This window comes from Triturus cristatus, chromosome 12 (genome assembly GCF_964204655.1).
Source record: "Triturus cristatus chromosome 12, aTriCri1.1, whole genome shotgun sequence".
Classification (NCBI taxonomy): Eukaryota; Metazoa; Chordata; class Amphibia; order Caudata; family Salamandridae; genus Triturus; species Triturus cristatus.
In genome coordinates, this window is record NC_140595.1 from 100889060 (window position 1) to 100916706 (window position 27647).

Here is a 27647-nt window from a genome sequence, read left to right on the forward strand (position 1 = left end):
CAGTGGAGTGAGACTTAGTAACTTGGTGAGAGAGGATTAATAAATAGCATCACACAACAGAACCCCCTTTCCAATTAAACCAACAGGGAGGGGGGGGGGGCGGGGGGGGGGGGAATGGAGGGTAGAGGTTGGGAAGGGTGTAGACTCGGGTGCATTAGATCTTTGTACATTGCGCCCAGTGTGATGTGAACTGAAATTAAACTCGAATGGATATTGATGTACATGTAGCACCCACTTAAACGGGTTGCTGGGCTGTTCATAAATATCAAAATGTCGATAGATAGTTTTTAAAAAAAATGTAATTGCATACACTCCGAAGAAAATCTTGTGAAATCTTTTGGTCCCCACATGATAGCGAAATGTGTTGGCAGTGCAGTAATCTGGTGCCTCGATTTAAATGGAAATAAATTATGCACTAGATCCAAGGACACTAGAAAGTACTTAGGCAGGGGACAATGTTTAATGGACAATAGTTTGAAAGTAAACCCCTTAATTAACAAAAAGTCAATAATGAGGTTCACGTTATTTACACTCATAATTTAATATGCATGAATTCACACCTGCCAAGCGTCTGTATTGATGTGTGTTTTTATGCAATGGTGTACTATTCAAAAAAATGTTTGTCTATGGAAATGACCTGTTCTATAACTACAATTAAATAGTCCCATCAGAAAGACATGTGTGGTGACATAATGAATGAAGTCTGCATGTAGCCAAATAACACGACTTAAGCAACAACTTATAGCCACTGATGCAATCTTTTTCTTCCCCTCCTGCCGCACTATGAGAGGTGACAAATTTAAAAAGGTTTTGTAATTATTTCAGGACAGCCGCCACTGTGGACATGTGTGATGAGCAGATTTTAAAAATTGTGTTTTTCTTTTAACAAATTCCACTGATGCCATATTTGAAAGGGATTTGTTCAAATATTAGAAAATGCATTCATCAGCCGGCAGCGACTACCATTTGGTCCCGCTTAGTAAGTCATCTGAGACTCCCTGCTGAATGCCACTCCGATGTACATGATCTACTTTTTTGCTCTGGCACAGCCACCAATCCACTTTCAAGGCTTCAAATCAAAATCTAATGTGTATACCCAGGTTCTACAATGTTACACTCACACAATGATCATGTACATAGAGAAATGGAATTTACCATCGGCCTGGGGGTCAGGCTATAGGAATGGTCTTATTGCCTTACCTGCAGGCAATGTGACTAGGAATTATTACCTGTACCATAAAGGCCCTCACTGAACACACAGGCTTATAACTGTGTTGCGGTGGCAATTAATACAGCATTATGTCCTTCTAGAGAGTGATAAACAGTCTTCCTTTCCAAAGTTATAGGCCAGATCTGAAAGCGACGACCCATAACAGGAGAAAGGGCATTTATCAATGGATGTAGCTAGAGGCAAAAGAGCTATAATACCATTCGAATATTTCACTGAGGACAGAAAGATCTACATTAAAAATAGACAAACAAAAGACAAACACTGGAACATTACTAGCATGCGGTCACTCTACTGCCTTCAATAGACTTCCCAACATTACATTTTTCTAATGCAAGAAATTGCGCAACAGTGTATACAATAACGTTAAATAACATCTAGAGAAAAACGTTGGAGGGTCCACCAATCAAAATGCTTCCACGATGGGCTAGAACTAGGGATCTGGAGGGGCCTGGCTAGCGGCCAATGCAAAGAGCTCCGAGGCAGACGGAGTTTCTCCCTATAAATCCTGACACTTATCTGCTGCCTGCTTCATGAACTTTTCCAGTTATGGAGACCGGAGAGCAGCGTTGGCGCTCGCTGCAACTCGCGGTGGCTACGATGAGCGGTGGCGCCGAGAGAGGAGTCCGTGGCCTGGCCACAACATTGGGACCTGGACCTCGCGTGGCAGCGCTCGGCAGCAAATGGACGACCGGCCTAAAGCCCAGGGGTGAGCCATGCAGCGCAGGGACTGTTGTCGTGGTGGAGCCGGGTTGCAAAGGGCCCCACACATACCCGGCTGACGGGCGGACGTGCCCGAGTTAGATTCTGCATGCGGGCGGGGTCCGGCCCCATCCAAAGTGAGGAGGATTTCTGCCGAAAGTAGCACAGTAAATAGCGGATTCCTTCAAGGCAGGTGCAGCGCAGTTCTAGCGCGACCTGTGTCAGACTGGGACCTGCAATAAATAAATGCTAGATGGTGGCATAAGGAACTGAGGAGCAGCGAGGAGGCTCGGCAGGGCAGTGGGGCACTGAAAAGCCAACATCTAGGATATCCATGAGCCTGGGCACGCCACAACCGACACAAACCTGTAGGCACTGACGGGGTGCCTCGGAGATTGGGGGAAGGAAAAAATAAATAAATAAGAGAATAGTTTCTGTTTTGCTGGCAAGTTGGTGGCCCACACAGGAAGTATCACTGCCTCCGGGTGCTCCGTGATGAAGCGAGCTTCTGGCTGGGGTCGAGGAGTGCTTGGATTCACCCAAGTTACGGTCTGACCACCATTGTTAGCACAAGAGTCTCGAGGGGACGGCCGGAACTGCCACGAACTAAGCTATCCTGCAGCTGCAGGCGGTAGAGAAAACCGAAAGGCCGTTTGGGCTTGCGCAGTCAGGCAGCGGCGACTACCTTTTGCCTGTAGTGGCCTCCTGGTCGGCGCAGGGTCCTCCTGTCATGTGCGGTTAGGGCCAACGCGTACCACAGCAAAGCAAGCTGGACAAATATGCCTACCGAGGTGCTCTGACCACCGATACGGTGACACAAGAGTAACAATGATGAGGTTCGGTCAGCAGACGCCAAGGAAGTAACTTTGCAGGATATAATGGTCATGTTGACCCAAATGCAGACCTCGATGGGAACTATATCCACTGATATTTCCCTGCTCCGGGCGGATGTTTCCAAAATAAAACACCCGGGTGTCAGACGTAGAGTCTGACCACGGCGACACTCTCCCTCTGATACAGCAGTGCTGCAGCGTCAAGTTCACAAACTAGAACAGGCTCAAAGGCAGATGGAAGCCAAACTGGACGACCAGGAAGGGCGCTCTAGACACAATAACGTTCGCCTGGTGGGAGTGCCGGAAAGTATAAGAGGACTGGGCCTCGACCTATTCGTGGAAGACTTGATTAAGACCAAGCTCCAGCCCCGTGGATTGTCTAATTTCTTTTCAGTGGAACAGGTACCCGGCGGGAGACCGCGGCCGGGTGCGCCACCCAGACCCATCCTAGCCCGATTTTTCAACTTCAGGGACCGAGACGCGATCCTGCAAGCGGCCAGAGTGGCACCTCCCCTTAGGGTAGACAACTGTACAGTGATGCTGTACCCAGACTACACAACGGCAGTGGAGAAGCAAAGAGGAGACTTCACTGAAGTCAAAAAAGAACTACGTAGTCTAGATTTGAAATATGCCATGCTCTTCCCGGCCAAGTTGAGAGTTGAGGCGGACGGAAAGACGTGTTTCTTCACATCTCTGCAGGAGGCCCAAGAATGGCTTGAAGGATGGAGGCAGCCTGGAGGGACCAACCGGCAAGGGCGAAGAACTAGACGGACGTCCGGAGGATCCGGTGCATCAGAGGTGCTGACCATGGCGACAACGGCGGACGGGACATCGCCACACAGGTTGGAGAACTCAGACTGTCATTAATAATGCTAAAGTTATAGACTTCCGCCTGGATTGGTACTTGGGCAGAACAGACCTGTGTGGATCCCTAATAAAGGTGCCAATGAGGAGTAGGCAAGAACTGGCTCAGGTTGGAACTTTTGGCAGCACTTCACTCTATGTAATGCCGGGACTGACAGCTTTCTCTTGGAGTGTTCACCTCCGGGCAAGCATGATTGATTCAAGGGAGAGACCTGAAGTGGTCGGTCGTAGCTCTCCCCCCTACACGCAAGTACATGGTTTGGGGAACAAAGCACTAAGTTGGGGAGGCGGGTAGTTCAAAATCCGCTAGGCAGGGAACCAGGGAGGTGGGCGGAGGACGGGATTCAGTTAAGGGGGTTAGAATTAGGGTTTGTTTTGAAGCATGTTTCACACAAGGTTCGCATTCATCACCAAACTAAGATGTGTCCGTATCCCGGGCCGTTATTGTACAGTATACAGTGCCGGAAAACCCGTGACACTATGCACCCAGGATGACAGTAACGGCACCACATAGCCCACATACCCTGGAGCACGAGCTCCACCCCACGACACAGGTGGCCCCCTCTGACACTAGTTACCTGGAACGTCCATGGTTTGGGGGACAAAATAAAACGGGGTCTAGTCCTACACAGTTTAAAACTGTGTGCTCCTGCGGTGGTCTTATTGCAGGAGACGCATCTGACTGGTACCACCTGCTAAGCTATGGATCGATGTAAATGTAAATGTCAAATGTCAAGGTACTTATAGAGCGCACTGTCACCAGACGGCCACCTTGCGGTGTCGCCTTTGCGGTTTCCTGGCGCTGATACTCATACCGCTGTGGAACCCCTCCTGGCTTTCCCCGTGAAGTGTCCACTCCTGGGCACCCCCAGGGTGAAGCCAGGCATCCTTAGCACTGTTGGGGCCGGTGTGGAGGCTAAGCAAGCTATTGCCCAGAGTTGCAGCGTAGGGCCCATGATCAGAATAGGCACCGAGGCGAGAATAGACAGGTCCTAGGAAATTGAGCCCGAGCCCCGCCGAGGCGGGAATCGAACCCTGGTCCCTGGCCAGAACTCTGCTTCAGGGTCTACCGCTCTAACCATTGAGCCACACTCCTCCACGATGGGGCTTTAAAATGGTTACGCACTCTGAGTTCACCTCCTGCTCAAGAGGGGTGGGTATCCTCGTTAGAAAACAGTCTCCAATGATAGTACATCGCACGAAAACGGACAAAAATGGCTGCTTGCGGCCATAGCTGGCCAATGGGAAGGGAGATTAATTAACATTGTGTCGGTCTACATTCCTCCGGCCCTTCACGCTGTATCACTCCCAGCACTTAGTGAGTTTTTGGTTGGATCTACCAGAGGGCAAAGTATTGATTTGGGGTGGGGCTGGGCGGGGCGACACTTTAATGACACCATCGATACGGCTATGGACCGATATCCAGCTAGATCAGGAACACATGGGGTCTCCCCAGTAGGGGGGTTTATAGAGGCACTGGGACTCACTGACACATGGAGATATTGACACCCTGACAAGCATCAATTCACTTTTCATTCCGGAGTCCACAATAGTCTCTCTAGGATAGATGATTTTTTTGCCTCCCCCGAGTGTCTAAGAAATGTGGCGACAGTGGAAATTAGGCCGAGGGGCATTTCAGATCACTCCCCAGTGTTATTAACGTACGCCAGTAGTCACAAAGTACGGCAGCGCCTTCACCCCATATACCCGGGGTACCTACAAGTCCCAAAAATCAAGAAGGTTATTACTACTACGACCCAGACCTACTTTCAGGACAACGTGTCATCAGTTAGTTCCCCTACTATTCTCTGGGAGGCATACAAAACTGTGATCAGAGGGCAAGCAATAGCAACTATCACTGGTCACAAACGTGATAAACAACGAGAACTCAATGACATAGAACGTGGACTGCATGAGGCAGAAAGGCAATGCACCCTCGACCCCTCCCAGGCCATGACTCAACGCCTGACCCTTAGACAACAAGAATACAGGGAGTATCTCAAAGACACGGTTAGAACACTTATGACAGCAACACAACACAAGATCTACGAAACTGGCGATAAGGCTGGTATGGTTGGATAAGCGTGAGGAGAGTAAGAAATGTATAGCTCAGCTCCGTACAGCTAATGGGCTGGTAGTAACGGACCCAGAAGAAATAGTACAGATGTTGGCAAGGCACTTCCAACAGGTTTATACATCGTCCTTTACTATGTCCATAAAGAGGCGCAATCGTATATTAGAGATATCGACATGCCCAGGCTCACGCCCGAGGTGGCCCTTCAACTTGAAGCTGATCTCACGGTTGCAGAACTGCAATCGGCTCCCTGCAATCCGGGAAGGCCATGGGGCCCAATGGTATACCAGTAGAACTATACAAAAGAACGGCGGGAACAATTACACCTTACCTGCTTAATATGTTTCACGACAGTTTGCAGAACGGCGAACTTCCATTGGACCAAAGACTGACCACTATAGTAGCGGTCCCAAAACCGGGAAAACCCCCCGAGGAGCGTGCCTCGTATCGTCCCATATCTTTAATTAATGGGGAGGCAAAAATTCTGGCGAAACTTCTTGCAATGAGTCTCGCGCCACACTTAGGGACACTGATACATCCAAACCAATCAGGCTTCATGCCTTGCAGAAGTACAGCATTAAACCGGAGACGCCTACATGGGGTGTTGACTCGCATATCACATATACAAGAACCAGCAGTTATCCTCTCCCTAGACGCCCGTATGGCGTTTGATATGGTGGAATGGGCCTTCCTCTTTGCAGTGCTTGACCACATGGGCTTTGGTCCCAAATTTTGTGCCATGATACGCTTGCTGTATACTAACCGCATGTGACAGCTAATGGGCACATGCCTCGGGATTTCCCACTCTCACGTGGCACACGTCAGGGCTGTCCACTGTCGCCACTCTTGTTTGCTCTAGTACTTGAGCCGCTGGCGGCATGGATTAGGTGGAAGCCAATGATTCGGGGACTGCGATGCACGCCGGATTGGGAGGATCGTATTTCCTTATACGCAGATGACGTGCTACTGTACATGGCCTCCCCCAGTCGTTCAATTGAGGTGTTACTTAATATCTATAAGCTTTTCGGTCGTGCATCTGGGTATACCATAAATTGGTCTAAATCGGTTTTATTTATTTTACATGGACTGCCCCCTCGGCTCCCCAAGGACAGCCCATTGCATGTCGCAGATGACATATTTAAATATTTAGGAATCAAAATAACCGTAAGTCCGGAGGCCTTCTATAAGCTGAATCTCATACCTCATCTGGAACGCTTCAAACAGGATGTGACACATTGGGGCACGTTGCCGTTGACGCTCCTGGGAAAGGCGGCGCTTTTTAAAATGATGGCACTTCCTCGATTCCTTTATGTACTAGAAAATGCACCATTCCTGCTACCCCCATGCTACTTTAAGGCAATAGAGGCGCAGGTCTCCAGTTTGTTATGGGGGAACAAACCGGCACGGATAGCGCAGGGCAAACTGGTAAAGGGATGGTATGACGGGGGAATTGCGCTCCCAAATATGCAGTTATACTACTGGGCAGCCCAATTGAAGATAGTTAACCAATGGATACATGCCCCACTAACCGATTCTGCCTTTAAAGCTGATAGGCACGAACTTTGAGTAGAAGGTATGATGCTGGCGCTATATAACGAGAGGCTACCCCCCTCTTTGCTTGGTCCTACAAGACACACTATCACTCTCTGGCATAAGGCACATGCTAAATTGGGCTGGCGGGGGGGGGGGTTATAACCCAACTCACTCCCTTGTGGGACACCAAACGGCTGGGAACAGTAAGGGATTCGCTCAGTGGGATGCAATTGGCATCTCCACAGTGAGCGATTTGTGGAGTTAAGGGGAAATAATCCCATTCAAGCATCTTCAGGACCAATACGAACTGGCAGAGTCAGATTAAACACGCATTACAAGCCGCCTTACCAGCGGGAGTTAAGGTTCCGGAAGCTACCCCTTTAGAAGATAGATTACTAACAGATCATATTCACAGGCGAGCTACCTCCTTCCCCTACCGAAAACTAGTCAATAATTTACCAGACCCCACTGAGGTGCTTAAGGAAAAGTGGTCCAGAGATGTAGGAGAATTGCGGAATACTGGGCCAGGGTTATGAGGACGATTTCACAGGTTGAGGGGATATCACTGCTGCCAGAGCCCAAGAGTTGCCTACTGAACGTTTGGGAATCAAATGATCTTACACTCATGGCTCAGGTGTGGGTTACACTGGGGATAATGGTTGCAAAGCGGAGCATTGCACAGAGATGGGGTTCGGAGGAAATACCGACGATAGCAGCTTGGTGCAATGATATGGATGGTGTTATGATAACTGAAAAGACAGTGTATAGTAACCGAGGACGCCCGAGCAAATGGAATAAAGTATGGGGAGGGTGGAATAAATTTAGGGGATACATTTGTGAGCCTCCTAAGGAACAGTCTGGGGAAAAATCTGAGGAAGAAAATGTTGGAGACATGTGAAAATGTAAGAATGGTATTTGAAATTGGAGATTTATTTGTTGTACAATCGGTTTGATGAAGTCCTAGGGTTGTCGGACAGTAATTGTACTTTACAATGGTGATGTGAACCGTACAAATTTTATTCCTTTGTTACCAATAAAATAAAAAACGTTTGGAAAAAAATAAATAAATAAATAAATAAAAAAGAACTAGGGTTCTATGCCCGCTGAGGAGGAATTTTGTGCTGGTTACCTGCCTCTCAAGTGTGCCCATCTCATGTTAGGTGATGTAGATCAAAGCCAATCTGTTATACCTGACCCTCCCACCTCGGCAAAGTAAGTCTAGGTGGAAGAGATGAATAGCAATCTTAGAAAAACTGTTTCTTCAGTGCAACTCCTGATCTCCTCAAACTGGTGAGAGAAAGTCGCCCTTTTTTCTTTAGGGAACAAAAACCCAAGTGCTACAGAGCAATTGAAAAAAATATAAAAAACCAAACTGCTTGGTCTGTTTAAAATAGTACAATATCACAAAAATATGTCAACATCATAACTAAACTATACAAGCATGTGCCCTCGTTAAATATTGATAGATAATCTTGGAATACTGGACAATGAGTCCTTAAAAATGCATTTTATAAATGTTAAAAATTCAAACAAAGAACTCAGCACATCATGTTTTATCATTTATTGGAGCAAAAATTAGTCCTTGCTCACAATAAATAACAAAACTTCGAGAACGCCTTTCCAAAATAAAAGATAATCTTCGTATGAACGACAATATTAACTTCTGATTACAGCCAAACTGTGTAATAAACATTGAAAATGTAAACCAGATAGTAACTCTAATAAAGTTAACATACACAAACGTACTACTACCATTTGTGTAGTAAGTTGGATTGTCAGTTGACAGGTGTCTGTACACGGTTTCCTCTGAATTTTTTATTTTTACAGCATTGCCAAAATCACAACAGCCTTCCAACTATGGTCTGATTGGAACAGCGTTTTATTGTAAGATGGGTCAAGTAATTGCAATTTGAAATGTCCACAGTTCCTGCCTATTGCAGACTTCTTGGCACTGGTTGTCTGGGGTTCTAAAGGCAGCATTTTAATGCGATCAACTCAGACCGGTGTCTGAGTGTTTCTGGGATCTGTTGTCTATTTATAAGACAATGTGATGTGACTAGATTCAACTGAAGTTGAAATAAGGACTAAGGTGTACAGCATAGTCTATGGTCATGCTGAACATTTCAAATGGACTCCGATATCACGAAGCATGACAATTTCACTGATGGCTTACACAACTTAGATCAGTTGCTTGGAGAGTTCACAGCTTAGTGTTACTTTTTAAGTGAAAGATCCGTCATTTGAAAAAAAGCGGCACCAGGGCTTTGTTACATAAATTCTATGTTCTCTTTACCAGAATAAACCTTCAACTGCCCAGCGAAGGGAACCAGGCTTTCTGTATTATCCATGATTGAAAAGGAAGCTGTATATAACGCTTCATTAAAAGCAGTAGCAGTCGAACAATCTATTACCAGACAAGAGTCAAATACTCTACAATTCATTAAAAATACTTGAAGCAAAATATGATACAGTTTTTAATCTCAAAATATTTTCTACTGAAGGTTTCTTTTTCAACTTTTCCCCCCTCAGACACGCTATTGTTACAACACCCCTCTGGCCCAGCTATATTTCAGCAGCTCCAACTTCTGATCTGTTATCACCTAACACCTATCTGGGTTACATGCAATAAGAAAAAAAAGCTAAAAATACATGTATCAACTCACATTTATTTGAATACATAAATATCTCCCCAAACTAGATCTGTACGAATGGTAAACAAAATGCCCTCTTCAGGTGTTTCTCTGAATCATTTGTTACTTAAGCAAAACCTATTTGCCCACTTAAGGGACTTTTTTTTTTCGTTTTTTCCTTCTTCTCAACCTACAATTCTTACTGTAAATTCACCAAAGGACACAATTAAAAAAAAAAACACTACTGAATAGGGACAGGCACAGATTAGTACCAGATTAGTTATTGATAACACTGGCAGATTTTTAGACAGAGCAGTTCTGCGCAGGCAGGGTGCTATCAATTTAAGCTTGGGATTTAATGCCGTTACTAGGTATTAATACAGAACACTGATTGCAGTAGTGTATAACATGGCATATCTATTCAGCGCAGATAAACAGATGTTAATAAAGTATTGGTACGGAGTACAATGAGCACAATAGCACAAGGCTCACCTGAGAAAAGAGGCTCAACAATTTTGTGAAGGTTTGTTTACGTATGATAAGGTACGCAGGGCATACATGATCACATTTTGACAGTTGCTGACTCAGCGTAAAAGTCGCATACAAGTGAATGATGTTGGTCTTCTAGTGGTGTCTTCATATCTTAAAGTGCTGGCTACTGCTGAACATGGGATGCACAGTATCAGGCACTCCGTTGCATGTGCCACATCCTGGATTTCCACAAAAGGTTCACTCAACATCACTCATCCTCTTAAAAGTCGATTTTGCAAAAGGCCTGTATTACAGGATTCCTCTCGCCTGTGAGACAATTCTAGAGAATTCAGAACTGGGCTGCAAGGTCACTTTCTCATCTAAAGTCGACCACACACAGCTTTTTTGCCTTGAAGGCTCTGCTCTTGCTACCCATCGTAGAAGATTCTTCATTAAAACCCTGATCTGTTACACATGGTAATACACAACAAGCATTTCCAATGCAAGAGGTCTCGCATTTGCAAGAGTTTATGGCATCAGCATTCTAAATGACAATGCCTTTTTATTTATCTGTTTTGATAATAAACACATAAAAGGCATGGTCATTTACAATGCCAAAAGCTCAAACTCTTGTTAATGTGAGACATATTTCATTTCAGAGAAGCGGCCCCCATTGTCCCGGGCTGCTTGGAAAGTGAAAGTGCGCATCGCGTGCAGAATGTTGCAGGAAAAGCATATCGTGCCTGCAGTAGGAGAAACTCATTAAAGAATATAGTGCTTACAGTTTAAATAAGACATATCGTGTAACAACAGAAGTAAAAGGGCCAGTCCTCATGGAAGGTTACAAATGAAGACATGGCAGTACTAAGGAGGCACTAACAAGCCTATTAATAAATCAGAAGCCAGCGTTCACGAAGGACAATGACACAAGCCAATGAAAAATAAGGGCAGCGAGTGAGCGGGACTTCAAGTCCATACTCTAATACAGCATGTCTCACAGAGCAGCGCATGTGCTGCCCAGGCTCGACCTGAAAATGTATTTCTACCCAAACAAACCCTTTGTAGCAAAATTAGGATAATAAAAGACTGGGAAGAAAAAAAAAAAAATTCTAACCTAGATAATGATTAATGAATTGCGCAGTAACAAAAGTATCCCTGTGAAAAAAAGCAATAACATACTGAGCTATGCACATAAAATACTGTGATGTGCATAGTACAGGCTCTTTGCAACAGGCATTTTAACCGTCTGCGCTACCATAAATGAGTCAAAACTGCCACTAGAAAAAACTCCCATCTCTTAGGTACGATAATCACCAGAGTTATCGTGGCACTTTTATTGTTACCTAGAAACTGTTGGATATACAAGGAACTCTGCAGCACTTTTAAAACTGATGCAAAACCGGACCCTCAGTCACAAAAGTGCACCCCACCCTTCGAGCCTACCTGGAAACGCCAATGCCCGGTAGGCCTAGTGCGGACTGACTTACAGCGTCATAAACACTGGGACATTAGAATTCAAGAATGACTTTTGCGGATGGTACACTCACCGCCACTAGGTTCCACACCACCCAAACATAGATCTGTATTCAACGTCATGTGCACGTTGATGACACCCTTACACGTGTACAACTTTTGTGAAGTGCCTGATTGTTCTGGTCGGTAAATTTGCCACTGTTCACCACCTCTTTCGGTGCGGCACATAAAGATACACATGGGACTTCTGCTCACAGCCACGCAAGGAATGTCCTAGCGGAAGCCGCATCCATAGTGCAGCCAGTATACACTGCAGTGCCCACTTCCTCATGGAAAGTCGACCCCACATCCTCGTTTGCATGTGCAGAAAACGTTGTGAAATAAACAAAGATTATCGTAGCCTTTATTTCCTATTGTGAGAATAAACAAAACAAACTGCAGTGGAACGGCCAATCTACAAAAATCACATGCAATTATGGAAAACTACAAGCACTTATTTTTGCCCCATATTGTCAAGCAGTTCTCTCTACATAGCAGAAGAAGCCGTAGGTGTGGGTAGACAAGATCCACAGTAGGTCATACCTGGACACTCCATGATCTAGTCTGCTCTTTTGATGGTTTACCACAGAGCTCTCCAAAGTCAGTCCTGGAGGGCCGGATACATGCCAGATTTTTAAGATAACTACATTAATCAATGGTAATATGCTAATAATCCGGCATGGATCCTGCCCTCCAGGACCGACTCTGGAGAACCCTGGTTCACCAGATGTTTACCGTATTTAATTTCTTCTTTATAGTGCCTCATACGCTTCTGGCCACCTGATACTAGTGACAGGCATTCACACGCAGCAATGGTGTTTATGGTTTTATTACAGTGCACACATCTTTGGAGGAACTGGCGCCCGAAGTGGCCAAGGAGCAGGAAACTTATGCTGAGCCCCCAGACACTTTAAATGCATCATAAACTCGTCCCTACTAGAATACACCCGGCCCTATGCTAATAACTGCAGATAAGGAACACGTATATATTGAAGGGGTGACGGAGGTCAGAGCTGCCTACTTTGGAGCTGGGAACTAGGTTCGATTTTCAGCGTAATTTTAGGTTTGCAAGGGATTCTGGGTGGGAAAACATTGGAGGGGGTCCACACAAGCCATACCTCCCTCGGGTATCTGGTTTTCAAAGATATCTGGGTTTGGTAGGTTCCCCTAGATGGCTGAAGAGCATGGGGCCAAAAACCCAGCTGAGCCCCTTTCCAAAACCAGGTCGTTTTTTGGTAGATAATTTTGATGTCTCCACAATAAGTTTGGGCCCTTCCCTGCTGCAGGCACTTGGCCCGCTCACAGAAGTGCGGTACCCTTTTTATCGGGGACTATGGAGAAAGCAGGGTGGGTGGGTGGAAGTTTGTGCACCCGAGCACATTCCAGAACTTTCCATCACCAGAAATATGGAGAAAATGTGTTTTTGTGACAAAGTTTGAGGTTTGCAAGGGACTCTGGGTAACAGAACCTGGTGAGAGCCACACAATTCACCCCCTCCTGAACTCCCCTGGTGTCTAGCTTAAAAAAATGTATAGGTTTGCTAGGTGCCGGCTGCTCTAGGGCCCAAAATCCACAGCTAGGCACACTGCGAAAAAAACAGTTGGTGCCTAGTGGCCTTCTCCCGCGCCGAGGGGCTACTGCCCACAACTGCCTCCTGAAGGGGCAGAAAGAGTAGCATTTTTTGAAGGGGGGGTGGTATTGGCATGCCCATTCTGGGCAGCCCCCACCCCTGGCCTATAAAAAAGCCAAGCATTGAAAATGCAATAGGTCTCACCTTTTATTAAGTTAAAGCCATTTGCTTTGCTATGCAATACCATTAGCAAAGCAAACAGCTTTAACGTAATCAAAGGCGAAACCTATTGCATTTTCAATGCTTGTTGATATATGTTATAAGTGGACTGTAAATGCACGTTTTAGATCCTGAAAAGGCTATTCTTTAACATAAGGCCCTTGATGCCAACTGTGTGATATATCGGGAAATTTAGCAGAACAGAGGATGGGGTGCATTGAAACACGTGGATGATATTTCAAGAAGGACAATGTTGTAGACAGAAAATTGTCACGAGAAACAACTAAACACAACATAATCAATTTTAAATATGCACAGATGGGATATATGCGATTTACATAATTTGTTGTTCGGTTCCAGTTACCTGTTTAGCATGGTTTGCAGAATGTCGCTTGCATGAGTCCTTCCCCGTGGACCTCCAAACTGACCGCCCCACCACCTCGCCCCGCGAGCTCGGCATCTACAGGATACACAGGATGCCCCCCCAACCTGGCCACCTCCAGCCCGGAGCCCCATGCAGCCCCTGCTTCCCGACGCTGCTGAGCGAAGCTCCCGAAAGACGTACAAATAAACAGAGGCTTTCACCGGTGGGCAGAATAATAAAGGTTTAAACTTGGTGCCTGAAGGGCTGGATTCATATCCTGATATGTGAAAATAGCTCGTGCTTTTTTCCAGCGCAGGTCTCGGGGGTTAACCGAACAAAGACAGTCTGAGTTGGACCACACGGAGCACATCAGAGGCAGCAGAGGCATCTGGGGTCTATGGGAACTTCGGCCTGTAACATACACACAGACCCCCTCTGTCAGTCAGCTGTCAGTCAGCTGTCAGTCAGCTGTCAGTCAGCTGTCAGTCAGCTGTCAGTCAGCTGTCAGTCAGCTGTCAGTCAGCTGTCAGTCAGCTGTCAGTCAGCTGTCAGTCAGCTGTCAGTCAGCTGTCAGTCAGCTGTCAGTCAGCTGTCAGTCAGCTGTCAGTCAGCTGTCAGTCAGCTGTCAGTCAGCTGTCAGTCAGCTGTCAGTCAGCTGTCAGTCAGCTGTCAGTCACTTGTGTTGTTGAACTTGGAAGGTTGAAAGGTTGAGGCGATTATGCTGTTATTTGCAACTTCGAATCCCCAAAGTCCTAGCAGCTATCCTTGACCATCCATGCTATCTTACGACAAAGACCGTTATCCAGATAATACGATTTAATTCATTAGAGACACTGAAACAAATGCAGATTAAAAATGCAATGGAAATACAAAAAGAGCTTACCCCAGTGGCAAAGACAAGTATTAAATAAGCCATTAACAAAAACGCATACCTGCTAGTCTATGTGGACTCCCCCAAGATGTTTATATACAAAATAAAAAGTATGCTTTCTGATTAAATTCCTATGCTTATGCTAAGTTTGGTGCAGATCCGTATTGCGGTTTTTGTTCTGTCTTTTGGCAACAATTTCTATGGGACCAAAAAAGGGAAATGATACACCTTTTCACCAGCCCATAACTGTTTTCCCTTTGTACATCTTGCCATGCCGAAATTTAACCTGCAGGGTTAACTGTCAAGCTCCATGGCAATCCGCCCAGGAAGTCATAAGCTGTAAGCAAATTCAAAAATGCATTTTTTAAAGGATAGTGCGACTGTACCATAACTACTCAGTGGCGACTGTCGCAGCTATATAGAGTTTATCAATGCTGTCCATAAAAATGTGAGTGGTGCCCTTATAACCAAAAGGGAAAGGGTCAGTTATAATCAAAAGAAAGTCCCCCACGTGTCACTTAATCTAATAGGAATGAAGTCTTGCACTATCGTATTCACACTGCATTCACTCCAATATCTTTTGTTCATCATCAATATGCTTTTGTTCATCAACGCCGTCTCCATTCTTGCGATTTTCCCTCTCTTGTATGCTTATTGACCACAGTCAGCAAGTGTTTGACAGCCACACCGGCTTGTTCGTACCAGGCCAAAGAAAGAAGTATTACAGCTTCACATATGGTTCCCTGCATCATAACTCACCGTCATATCTAGCATGAAAATAAAAAGTTAAAGGAAAAAAATTAAGTGCTCGAGTTAGAAATTCTAAAGTTAAATGGAAAAAAAACACCTTTTCAGTGGCTGCACATGAATCTGGGGTGCCAGCACTCCGACAAGCAACGTATTACAGAGTCTTCAAGGACATGAGATACTAGACAGTGCACTCGGCGCTAAGTGGAGAATTCTCTCAACTTCAGCACGCCTTACCTCACCAGAAGACTCGTTGCTAGGTTTAGTAACATACTCAGAGTTACTCTGTTGTAAAGCACGACTATGGAAAGCTTGAGACGTTTAGCACCCGTTTCCACTCTATTGTGACCTTCCAGATGCGTTGGGGCATCAGAGGTCACTGTCTTTATTTATTTTGCCTGCAATTACCTCTACTCTGCGTACAGTTCATCTGTTGACCTCGCCACACATTAGTTTAAAATAATTCTCTGTTCATATTTCTTTATAGATATTAAGCGGCAATGACGCAGTCTGAATTGCAAAATGAACAATAAAGCATTGGGCCGCCTGAATAGGGACATCCATTTTCCCATTTAACTCTCCCTCTTTGTCAGATGCTGGCATCTAGGCTTTTCGTACAGGACAAGGGTCATCCGATTGAACAAATTGAAGCAAGCGATGGAATAATATAATTCAAGTTGATTGTAAAACATATTCCTCAGCCATAAAATGTATAGTGCCATAAAAAGCTTTCAGGGAGCCTCGAATCACGTGTATTCTGTGGTCACGACTTTTTTGGCACAATGAGTCGGTAGCAGTTGATTAAAACCGATACATATTTAAATGATTCTCTAGAAAATGTCTACTTAAAGGATCAGAGCACATGACAATATTTGGATAATGCAGGTATCCCCCCCCCCCCCAATCAGCCACTGTTTTGTTTACAGGATGTGGCACCGGAGGGGGTAGTCCTTCCTTTTGGGGTGCAGCCGCAGCACTTTCGCATGTTTCCTGTATTTACCTCAAATGCCACCCTCTTTCGCAGTAGAATAGAAATAACAGATTGGAAAATGCACATTCCCAGGTCTTCTGTCTGGCTATGTTGAGCAGTGCACCCCGCACCCTCACGCCCAAAACTCAGTACTGAGCAGGCAGTGCCTGCGGCGGGGTGCTCTGCTCTCTATGCCTCTTGACAGCTTTATTGCGCGAGTGAGTTTGGCGCTGAAGCCCCCCCAGGGTTGTTAATCAAGAGTGCCGTATGGAGAGTGCCGAGTCAGGGCGCTCTGCCCGAATGCCTCTCTGGCAGCCTTGCTCCACTGACGGTACTCGGTGCTGAAGACCTCCCGCTTACATGGGACATTCATGGTTCCAGCGCCTGGTGACGGCTCCTCGGTGGAAGAGTGGAGCTGTGGCAGTGCCCAGAGCCGATGGCCCGTTGTGGAGGAAGGGGAGTAGCCTGGAGGTTCTCTGACAGGATGGAGTACGGTCCTGAAGCTCCCTCTCTCACCCCAAGCTCGTTCATTCCCCAGCGCCTTGTGAAGAGCCTTCGCGAAGGCACTAGTTGCGGTACAGCCAGTTGCTCCCACAGCCTGGGCCAGAGGTCATTTCTAATTTAAGGAGCACAAGTGTTGGTCATAGCCTAGGTCGACCTAGGAAACTACACGCGCTGCCCCCTCGGTTAGAGATGACAACATCTCTGGTGAAAGATAACACAGAGGCCAGCCCGACTTTACCCAGGATTTAAATCTGAGCATCATTTTGGTGTTTATAGAACACAGAAATCGACCATGACATGCTATTACAGAGATGGTAAATATAGCCACTTGGACAGATTCTTTGGCCGGCAGACTGCCGGGTGGATGCATGGGTTGGCGGAAAGGCAAATAAAACAAGCTATCACCATCGATTTCTTGTCTTTATGAGGCCGTGTGTTTGAAACAAATGGCCCCATAAAGATAAGAAACCTTTCGCGACGCACGGAAGGCAGACAAGCCTGTCCAAATGGGACGGCTCAAAAAGCCAAACGAATACATCACGAACAGCTCTTTTCCAATGGCTGGCCACCATTTAGCATAAACGGTGACGCCAACCAATGGAAAAGAGGGGCGGGGCTTAACCACATCACTGCTCATGACGGAACCACTCCGTCATGAGCCACGGGCGCCGTGTGCTCATGACGGAGTGGTTCCGTCATGCTGCGGCCGTTGGCGGCCGCTCCGCCCACACGGCGCTGATTCCCAGCCTGTACGGGCGATTAGCACGAGTGGGCGGAGTCGTGACGGAACCACACCGTCATGAGCACAGCGCGCCCGTGGCTCATGACGGAGTGGTTCCGTCACGAGCATGGCGGCGCCGCGCTGCCCCCAAACCCCCCCAGCGCCGCGGCAAAATTCGTGCCGCGGCGAAGGGGTTAAAGCCCTTTACAGAAAATACCTCAACAATAAATCTCGCCAGCGAGACTGCGCATGTGTGCAGACCACGCAGGCGAGACCTAATAATCCCTGGCGTCTAGGGTGCTTTCTGCCCCCCAGTGAGGCAGAAAGACTGGTTGTGCGAGAATAAAATGGGGGTAGCAAAGCCCTTGCCCAAGGGGCCGCTCTCCTCTCCCTGGCGGCTAGTGGGTGGATGCCTGCTTGGGGATCGCCCTCCTGGGGTGATCCCCAAGCAGGGATCCACTAGGGAAGGGTACCATTGGAAAGGGAAGATTTAATCTGCTAACAGACACTCATGACAGGTTTTTCAAAGTGGCAAGACCCCCGTCTCTCGCTTAAGGGCTATTTTATTAACAAATCTCTTTATCCTTACATTCAAGCTTATAGAACTAATATAAAAAATAAATGGAAAATGGCAATGATTCACAGGAGAAAGATGACAATACCTTCCCTAATGAAACATTTCTAATGAATTATCTAGAAAATCATCTTAAATCCTCATTAAAAGAGGCTGTTGATTCTATCAAGAATAAAAGAAAAAGGGATTTTGTAACTGAAGAGGACTCAGTGATCCTCTCTGAAGACGACAAACCCTCCCCTAAAAAAGGAGGAAAGGCTTCAAAGAAAACTTAACACCTTGAACCACACGGTAGCCAATGCGCTACAAAGGACCAAGCCTTCTCACTAGGTAGCCTAAGCGCTACAAAAGACAGTCCTTTACCAAAGGGTAGCCTACAAGCTACGAAAGATCTATTTACTCTGAGACAAGGTGCCCAAAGCGACACAACTAGAAAGAGCAGCCTTATTGGCGCAAAAAGCAGAGGTGTCCCTCGCGACACATGAAAACAGTGACCATTCTGGCACAAATGACCTCAGCTAAAAAATGATAACTTTGACTTTCTTTTTTCTAGTACTTTTGATGGGGACGAAGACTAATAAATTTTTTTACCCCTTTGAGACCTTAGACATTGGCCTCCTTGACGAGGATCTAGTCGAATCATCTAAGAGCAATACAATTAAAGACCCCTCAGGAGTAGAGATGTTTAACCCTACTCTAATTACTCACCCAAGAGGATCCGAGTGGTGGCCTTTGGACCACGTATCCAATTTCATCAAGTTCTAGATCCGTAAATCCATTGAAAGTGAAACCAGAAACCTCATGACTCATGAGGGCTGAGTGCCCTAGACCTTTTTTTTCTTTTTTTTTTTTAGAAAAGAAGTGTGCACTAACTCCTAACCTGGATCCTGAACTCCTAACCTTCAAAGCAGGCCGAGATCCTAGAAAAGGCCTCGAACGTTGTCTCAAACAGTGCCAAGATAAGGTACTCGGTATTCTTGGTCCCTTAGCCAAAATTTGGGATTTGGCAGAAGCAGCATCCCTGAATGACACCCCAGTAGACAGATCTCTTAAGGGGTTGAAGCCAACGCGCACTATGCTTGCTTGGTAATACTAACGCAGGACTAACTTCAGAACGTAGAAGAGGAATTCTCATGAGAATCAACCCCAAGTTGGGGGACCTTGCATCTAAAGAAGTCCAAGGCGATCCCAAGGGACTTCTATTTGGCAAAAATGTTGTTAAACTTCTAGGCAAATATGTTGCCACCTTTTCTCTCTTTAGTAAGGCACAATTCAATAGGAGAGGAATGCTCGGAGGCAATAGGGGTTTTGGACAGGCTGGCAGGAGGGGACTGGCAGCCAGCCGCAGACAATACAGGTCCCCGTATTACCAAAACCAACGTGGATATGGAAGAGGCCAGAATCCCTCATTCTTTCCACAAAGAGGCCGAAACTCCTGTACCCGTGGTGGTGGCGGTGGCAGAAACAGATCTCAAAATATTGGAGAACAAGGTAAGATCTCAAAATCCTCCTGTTTTTTCCCCATATAAAAGTTGGGAGAAGACTTCAACTTTTTTATCAAAATTGGCTTACAATAACGAACGACCCTTGGGTACTACAAACCGTGAAAGGGTTCAAAATAGATTTTATTTCCACGCCCTTCCAATCATGTCAACCCAGAGAATTAGTTCTGGATCAAGAACAATCCACCCTAGTAGATACGGAAGTGAGTCAGAGGTTGTTGAAGAATGCTATCTGCAGGGTGTCAGACTCAAAGTAGGGTTTCATGAGCACAATTAGTAAACAAGCATTGGCATAGCGAATAGGTCTCGCCTTTGGGACCTTATAAGTGATTAGCCATGCAACAGTTGCATAACTAAATACTTATAAGGTCCCAAAAGCGAGACCAATTGGCTATGCTAAGCAGCCGTGTGGCCGCAAAAGTGAAAGTGATCGCGATCAAACATCAAAGCGGCCGCAAAAGTGAAAGTAATCGCGGTCAAGCGTGGCGCGCGCGTGCCCGCACACATGCACTGTAGCTCTAGGCTGGCCTGGTAGCACTTTTTGGAGCCCTCTCAATAAGTCTCACCAGACCAGCGCATGCGCTGGGTCAGGCAATACCTAAAAAAGAAAGACAAGGGTTGGCACCCAGTTATAAACTTAAAAGACCTAAACTCCTTCCTGGTTTACAGACATTTCAAAATGGAGGGTATTCACCTCCTAAGAGACATCCTTCAAAAGAAAGACTGGCTTGTAAAACTGGACCTAAAAGGTCGCCCATCTCACAATTCCAATGCACAAAGACTCTCAAAGGTTTCTAAGATTCTCCTGGAAAGATATAACATACCAATTTCAAAGCCTCCCTTTCGGACTCTCCTCAGCACCTTGGTGATTCACCAAGCTGTTAAGGCCAGTAGTCGCAGCCTTAAGAAGAAAGGGTGTCCGCTTAGTAATCTATCTAGACGATATTCTCTTGATGTCGCAAAACAAGGAAGACTTATTGAAACACATGAAATGGACAATAGATCTCTTGGAAAGTTTGGGTTTCATCATCCATATAGATGAATCTATTATGAGATCCTCTCAGAAATTAGAATTCTTGGGATTTCAAGTAGATAAAACTACAAGTCAATTACAACTCCCTTCCAAGAAACTCTCCAAGATAAAGAAAGAGGTTTCTTACGTGATGTCCGAGAACTTAGTCAGTTTACGCGACTTAGCCAGAATAGTTGGCCTCCTATCCTCCTCTATTCAAGCAGTGTCACCAGGCCCATTACATTACAGAGCCCTACAAAAGATTGAAATCCTTAGGCTTAAAGAAGGGGCTATGGTATTCAGATACACTCCCTCTTTCGGAGGAGGCTCGAGAAGATCTTCTTTGGTGGTGGAACAACCTAGACAGCTGGAATGGGATTGCAATCTTCGGTAACAGCCCCGAGCACACAGTGGAATCAGACGCGAGCAACCTAGGATGGGGTGCCAGGATGGGCACCTTAGAAACAGGTGGGAAGTGGTCCCGAGAAGAACTTCCTCTCCACATAAACTGTTTGGAGATGTTAGCGAGCCTAAACGCCCTTATGAGTTTCAAAACCACCGCGAGGAACAGTGTTGTTCTGATCAAATTAGACAATTTCACAGCAGTTTTAGATCAACCACGTGGGGGGTGCAAGATCAAGAATCCTTGTGGATCTAGCCAAAAGGATTTGGGTACTTCTGTTGGAACCAGAAAATTATTTTAAAAGCAGATTTTATCCCTGGTCACCAGAATTCAAGAGCAGACTGGAACTCAAAGTTCCTGAAGGACTCGAGCGATTGGAAAATGAATCCATTTGTCTACAGAAAGATCCAGAACCTGTGGGGTCCTTTCCAGGTAGACCTTTTTGACAGCAGACTTACCTTTCAGATCGAAACTTATTACAGTTGGAGACCAGATCCCAACGCACAAGCTGTGGATGCCCTAGTCCAATCTTGGAACAATCTGAATTGTTATGCCTTTCCCCACTTTGACCTAATTCAGAGAGTTCTACTGAAAGTCAGAGCAGTGCACGATAGTCCTAATTACTCCCTTTTGGAATACACAAGTTTGGTTCCCGGGAACGATGGAACTAGCAATAGATGTTCCATCTTTTATACCTGGGAACAGTGGTCTTCTTCAGGGTCAGGACGGAGAAGAACATCCTCTTCTCCTAGAAGGCAACATGAACATTCTTGCCTGGAAGATTTCAGGAAATCCAAAAGATACTCAGGCCTTTCAGGAGTCACGGGCACCAGGCACAAGAAGATACCTCAGAAATTGGGTAAAATGGTGTAGTTGGTGCCTGGAACGGGATCTGGATCCCGTGGAAGCTCCTATAGTAGATTTGGCAAACTTCCTTGCTAGTTTATTTAATTCAGGTCTATGCTATAGAACAATCAATTGTTATAGATCGGGCATATCTGCAGGACATTCCTTAATTAATGACTGTTCAATTGGTTAAGACCCACTGATCCGTAGATTAATGAAAGGAATTAGACTCAAACATCCCCCTAACACAAGGTATGATTCCTTATGGAATGTTAACCTCATTTTTGAACTTTTCTCTTCATGGCCAGATAATCATTCCCTTTCAAGAAAACAACCAACATCTAAACTAGCAACCTTACTCTGTTTAATATAATGTAAAAGGGTTTCTTACGCTAAGGCTTTAGATATATCTAGAAGATTTTATTCCCCAAACGGAGTACATTTTGAAATTTGGAAAAGAACTAAAACTATGATGGAAAACATATTTTATCCCCGTTTTCCAGATTGTAAGAAATTATGTGTAGTGGACTGCATGAAATCTTATGATTCTTTAATGCAAACCCTTAGACCTATTGATGCAAAACAACTTTTAATTTCCTTTGTTAAACCTTTCAAAGCAGTTTCCACAGCTGCCATTGCTAGATGGGTTAAGTTTATAATGTCACAAGCAGGAATAGATTTATCTAAGTTTGGGGCTCACTCTTCTCGTGGAGCTATGACCAGTAAAGTGTTCTGGGCTGGAAGCTCTCTTACCGATATCTTAAAAACTGTTGATTGGTCAAGTGTTTCCACTTTTTCTCAATTTTATCTTAGACCTGTAGTACATGTGAGCAATTCAGCGTTAAAAAGCTTTAAACATGCATAATGGTAGCCTCTGGTCTTGTAATGAAATGACGATTCTCCAATTATCATACAGAGAGAACCTTGATTTCATTAAAGACTACGGAGGCTAACATTATCCCACCCACCACGCCCTGGTGGAAGTCTAATTAATTGGTTTTTAAGCATTTTAGAAATTTGCATTTGTGTTCCAACCTATTTACAGTTCCTTTCAGATTAAGATATTCATGTATGTTTTATTCAATTTTAACTCCTTCACTTTCCTTCTTTGATTACAGGTTTTTTAATCCGTTTAAAACTGAACTACCAATTTGATCTTTTTTTTCTTTCAGATTCTTCATCTTTGTGAAATACGTCTCTTCATCTATACATCTAAGATTGTCCATCGCAGCTCTAGAGGATGTCGACCTGTTGCTATGGCGCTATATACTATTGTTTGGAACTTTGTTATTCATGATCTAATGTGTTCTTTAAAGTGCTGCAGTTGGGGCAGCAATAAAAGTATATTGCATAATGTTAACCTTCGTAGTCTAATGAAATCAAGATTCTCTTTGTATGATAATTGGAGAATCGTCACTCACCTTTCTGATACCGCTCCCATGCGTTTCAGTACTCGGGGGTTGAGATAGCCCCACGAGCACCGAAACTGTGAAACTGAAACTAAGTTTCAGTTTAGTTTTCGCTGCAATGACAGCACGCCATGTGCGCGATCGTCATTACAAGGAACACTAAAAATACGCCTTGGGAGGTGGAGGAAGCTCTTCCCTACCTCCAAGAAAAATAGGAAATCCCTCTGCTGTTTACAGCAGGGGATTTTTTTGAAAGTGTGCTCATGACAGAATGGTTCTGTCATGACCACACTTGCGCTCATGATGGAACCATTCCGTCACGAGCACAAAAGGGGGAAAGTACGGGATTGAACCACCCAGAGAAAACAAATAAGCCATCAACAGTGGTGGCAGCAAACATTGCAGGTCAAGAACATCCACTGAACTAGCCGGGACGAAAAAGAAACAGGAGTTGGGTCCTCGAGTCTTCAAAAGAGGGTCAACAATCGCCCTTATATGGGGAGTAATCGGGGTGGTGGGGGGGGCCCACGATGGGGCCCTTCCCAAGCGCTGAAGGTCACCTCTTGCTGATATACAATTTTTAATAAAACGAGACATTGCAAAAATAAAGCTTGCTCTTACCACAATCAGAAGCTCTGGCCAACTTGTCAAGATCTAATACAAAGCCTCCATCTTTCTTGTTGAAAGATCACCCGGCCCATACATAATTAAACCTAAAATGAAAGTATTATCAAACAAGCAAATATTTTTCTTTTGTGCTTTCGCCTGCTGATGGCTGTACAAAACCAGCAAGCCAAACCACCACACTGCTATTTCTGCACGAAAAAAAAGGACTTTGATTATTTACAATAATCAGCATGTCCGGCTCCCTTTGTTTCATACACAAAGTCAGGCCTCGAAAAATCCTAAAAATTTTACTAGACCTGCAAATCTAGTGACTTAAATATTCTACTCGACCTAATTATCATGCTCTTGACCCATAAACTGGTTTCAAATTATGTGTTCCTGGGCACGTATTTCAATTCACTGAGACGCCATTTTCTTCTTTAACACATGAGAGCACCTTCAAATACGCAAGTTCAGCATGCATTCTGTACAGAAATCTCTTGCTTGATTTAATAGACGAAACGGAAATCTCTGGTTTGATTTAATAGACTAAACTTTTGCTCCATATATAATACAAATCTAGCTACAGATATAATACACATGACGGATGACTTGCCTCAGTTCATTAACTGCATGGTCATCAGTGCGGGGGCAGGAATGTTGCTCAACTCATGTTTAAAAACTGTCACTTTTAATGAATACATAACTAAAGCATAACGTAGCAGCACACTAATTTGCAATCAGCAGATTGTATATTGAAATGCCCACAGAATTTCACACTGACTGGGTTTTAAAACGATATAGTGTACTATGTCTGGAAACGAGGTCTGCAAATATTTATCATTTGCACATCACCAAGTTAAGCATTCTCATTTGTTTTGCTCCTATATAAATCTTTGTCTGCATCACACTTCTGAATTACAAAAAAAAAAAAAGTGTATTTATAATTCCCGATATATTTTGAAATACTTGCGCCATTCATTGACAAGCTGTTTGAATGTTGTTGGATTTTTTTGTTTTGACATATTATAGCCTTTTGTTTCACAACTATTGTCAGATAACTCACTTGACAAAATGCACCACCGATAATAAGAGAAAGAAAACTAAACAATTTTTCAGCAATTAGTAAAAAGACAAACTGATATTTGACCTCTGTCCTTGAACAGACAGCAAATGTGTCAAGACAAAAAACAAGGTTCAAAGGCGTCTTTATTCACTTTCTTAATGAACAGAACACCTGTTCCTTCCAGTTTAAGCTAACTTGGCAGCACAAAAGAGTAAATGCTAAAAAATAGCGCGACCTGAAAAAAATCTCACTCGACATTGAGAGTGGATTTTTCGAGTTCTGCAAAGCTACATGCCTTTTTTCTATATGTATGTGTGCAAATAGCCTATGCCTCAACTCTTAGTCTAAAACATGTTCTTTGTCAAACTAGTAATCACACACCTGCAAAACAGCAAGTGTCTAAGCTTCCTCTACCTTATCTATTCACTCCCCATTTTTTCACACAAGCTTACATGTCTGAATGCCCCCTTCCCACGTCCATGCACATGGAAGTCTAACTCTCAAATGGGAGCATCCACTTACAATTCCTATTCACCTCACTAATTACCATCAACCATACTACCAGAGATATCCAACTTCTTCCGATGTCACCACCAACGGGAGTAGTGCATGTAGGGGGTTCTTATTATCTCAAAACTAAACTCACTAACCTTAAACTACAAAAATAACCACCAACCTTGGATTCTGGAGTAGCAGGCTACTCGCCACAAGTCGCACCATCACCTTGTCAGCAGCATAAGTACTAAAAAAAAGCAATTACAATACAATCACTTCAAAAGCTGGTACCGTTCAGGTACACTTGAACCATTACTGGTGATTTACATTCTATAACATGTTGTAGCCAGGAATTACTGTACAAGAGCAGAAGCGGACCAATCATTATTATTGACAAGTGTAAATTAGTTTTTGCTACTATGCAAGACCCCTTTTCACCTCTAGGTCACTCTTGGTGGATGTGTGTACTTATAACAGGGTGACCAGAGTTTGAGAAGCAAAACCAGGAACAGGTTAGACATAAATGCAGGACTAAAGCTTTAGTCTTACTTCTTTCTATATCTGGCCTGTCCCTGTAAAAAATATATATATATATACACACACACACACACATAATAAGCTATAGCAGGACCTCCACCATAAGCCCCCTGCTCTCCTCCACTCTCCTGTGCTAGGGGCATGCAAAGGATCTACTTTAATTATTTCAGACTTCAGAGACCAAGCGAAAGGAGAGCATACCTTTCAATTCTGACCTGCCCCATGACCCAAAAACAGGAACATATATTCGAAACTAAGAAAAGCGTCGGGGCACTGGGACAGTCGTGTGAAACCCTGGACGTCTGGTCACCCAAGCTTATAAACACACTTCCTCTGGGAGACCTTGAACAGCGGACAAACTACAGCCACTGACGCAAGACAGTGCGCACTAATGTGGTTTGTATCGTATGTCGTCTACGGCTACACACTGGTGTACATGGCTGCTTATAGAGGTGCTCAGCTACACACAGGACTGGGCTTGTGCAGAAACAGAATAGCTGTTGATACTTACAGCGCCTGAGCCACTTCAGCCAGTAGTGCACGACCATACTGTGGTGCTTGCGGTTCTCCAAGCACCAGGCGCTGAGGCTCTGGATGGACTCCATGGTGTTGGTCACTGTCTGCATTTTCCTGTCCAATGCGATCTCCAGGGCCCCGGACAGGGCCCGGCCCTTGCTGTGAGAGCTGCTCCCGGCCGCCATCTTCCCGCACTGGCGGGTGGCGCGCACGTTCAAGCACCGAGCGCGCCCCCTGCACGCGACAGATCAAGCTTAGCTTCAACGCGCGACAGTTCAGGACAACACGGAGCAGACACGCATGCTCAAAACGGAATTCTCACAGTGGAAGGACCGCCTCCTGACACGACACACCCCTTCGTGAACGTCTAGTATCCGTTAGCTCCGCCCCGTGCAGCTGTGTATCTGTGCACGCTCAATGCTGCTATCCCAGCTTACGTACCCACCAGAGCCCGCAGGCTCTTTTTTTCGAGCGCCCCCTCCCCTTCAGCTCCACTCCGAGCTTTGAAAGAGCGAAATAACGCCCTGGTGTGGGCGCCTCTGTGATCTAGTGCACGACCTCAATATTCTGCGCTTTCATTCCATACCCCGCGCGCATTCAGTGACACCCTCTTCACACACATAGCTCGGCGAGTAATGCGCGTGCGTTGACGTGTGGTTGATACCATTAGATGAAACGAGGGGACAAAACGGTTGGATTTGTGCGCATGCGCTGGGGATTTGGGCTATACCATCACGAAAAGTAGGGTGTTGCAGTTTCGGGATTTACTCGAAACGCAACCCTATGGTGATATACTATATAACATGGACCGCTTATTGAATGTGAAGGCAACAGTAGGCACGCACATAGGACAAAGTAAGCATATTAC

General features: G+C 45.1%; 1 protein-coding gene across 2 annotated transcripts in view; it reads right to left on the reverse strand.

Moving 5' to 3' along the window:
* Window positions 1-27432, reverse strand: part of RPRD2 (regulation of nuclear pre-mRNA domain containing 2) — a 338434-nt gene extending 311002 nt beyond the window's left edge. The window contains exons 1-2 of one of the 2 annotated variants that reach the window (XM_085638714.1): window positions 26775-26991; window positions 25908-25973 (exon numbers count right to left, since the gene is read on the reverse strand). Coding sequence is in view for 1 of the 2 variants with exons in the window: in XM_085638713.1 (XP_085494839.1) it covers window positions 26775-26964 (190 nt within the window). In the remaining variant the exon portion in view is untranslated. Of the gene's footprint in view, window positions 1-25907; window positions 25974-26774 lie in introns of both variants that reach the window. The other variant, XM_085638713.1, reaches the window with a different exon arrangement.
* Window positions 27433-27647: the final 215 nt, after the last annotated feature.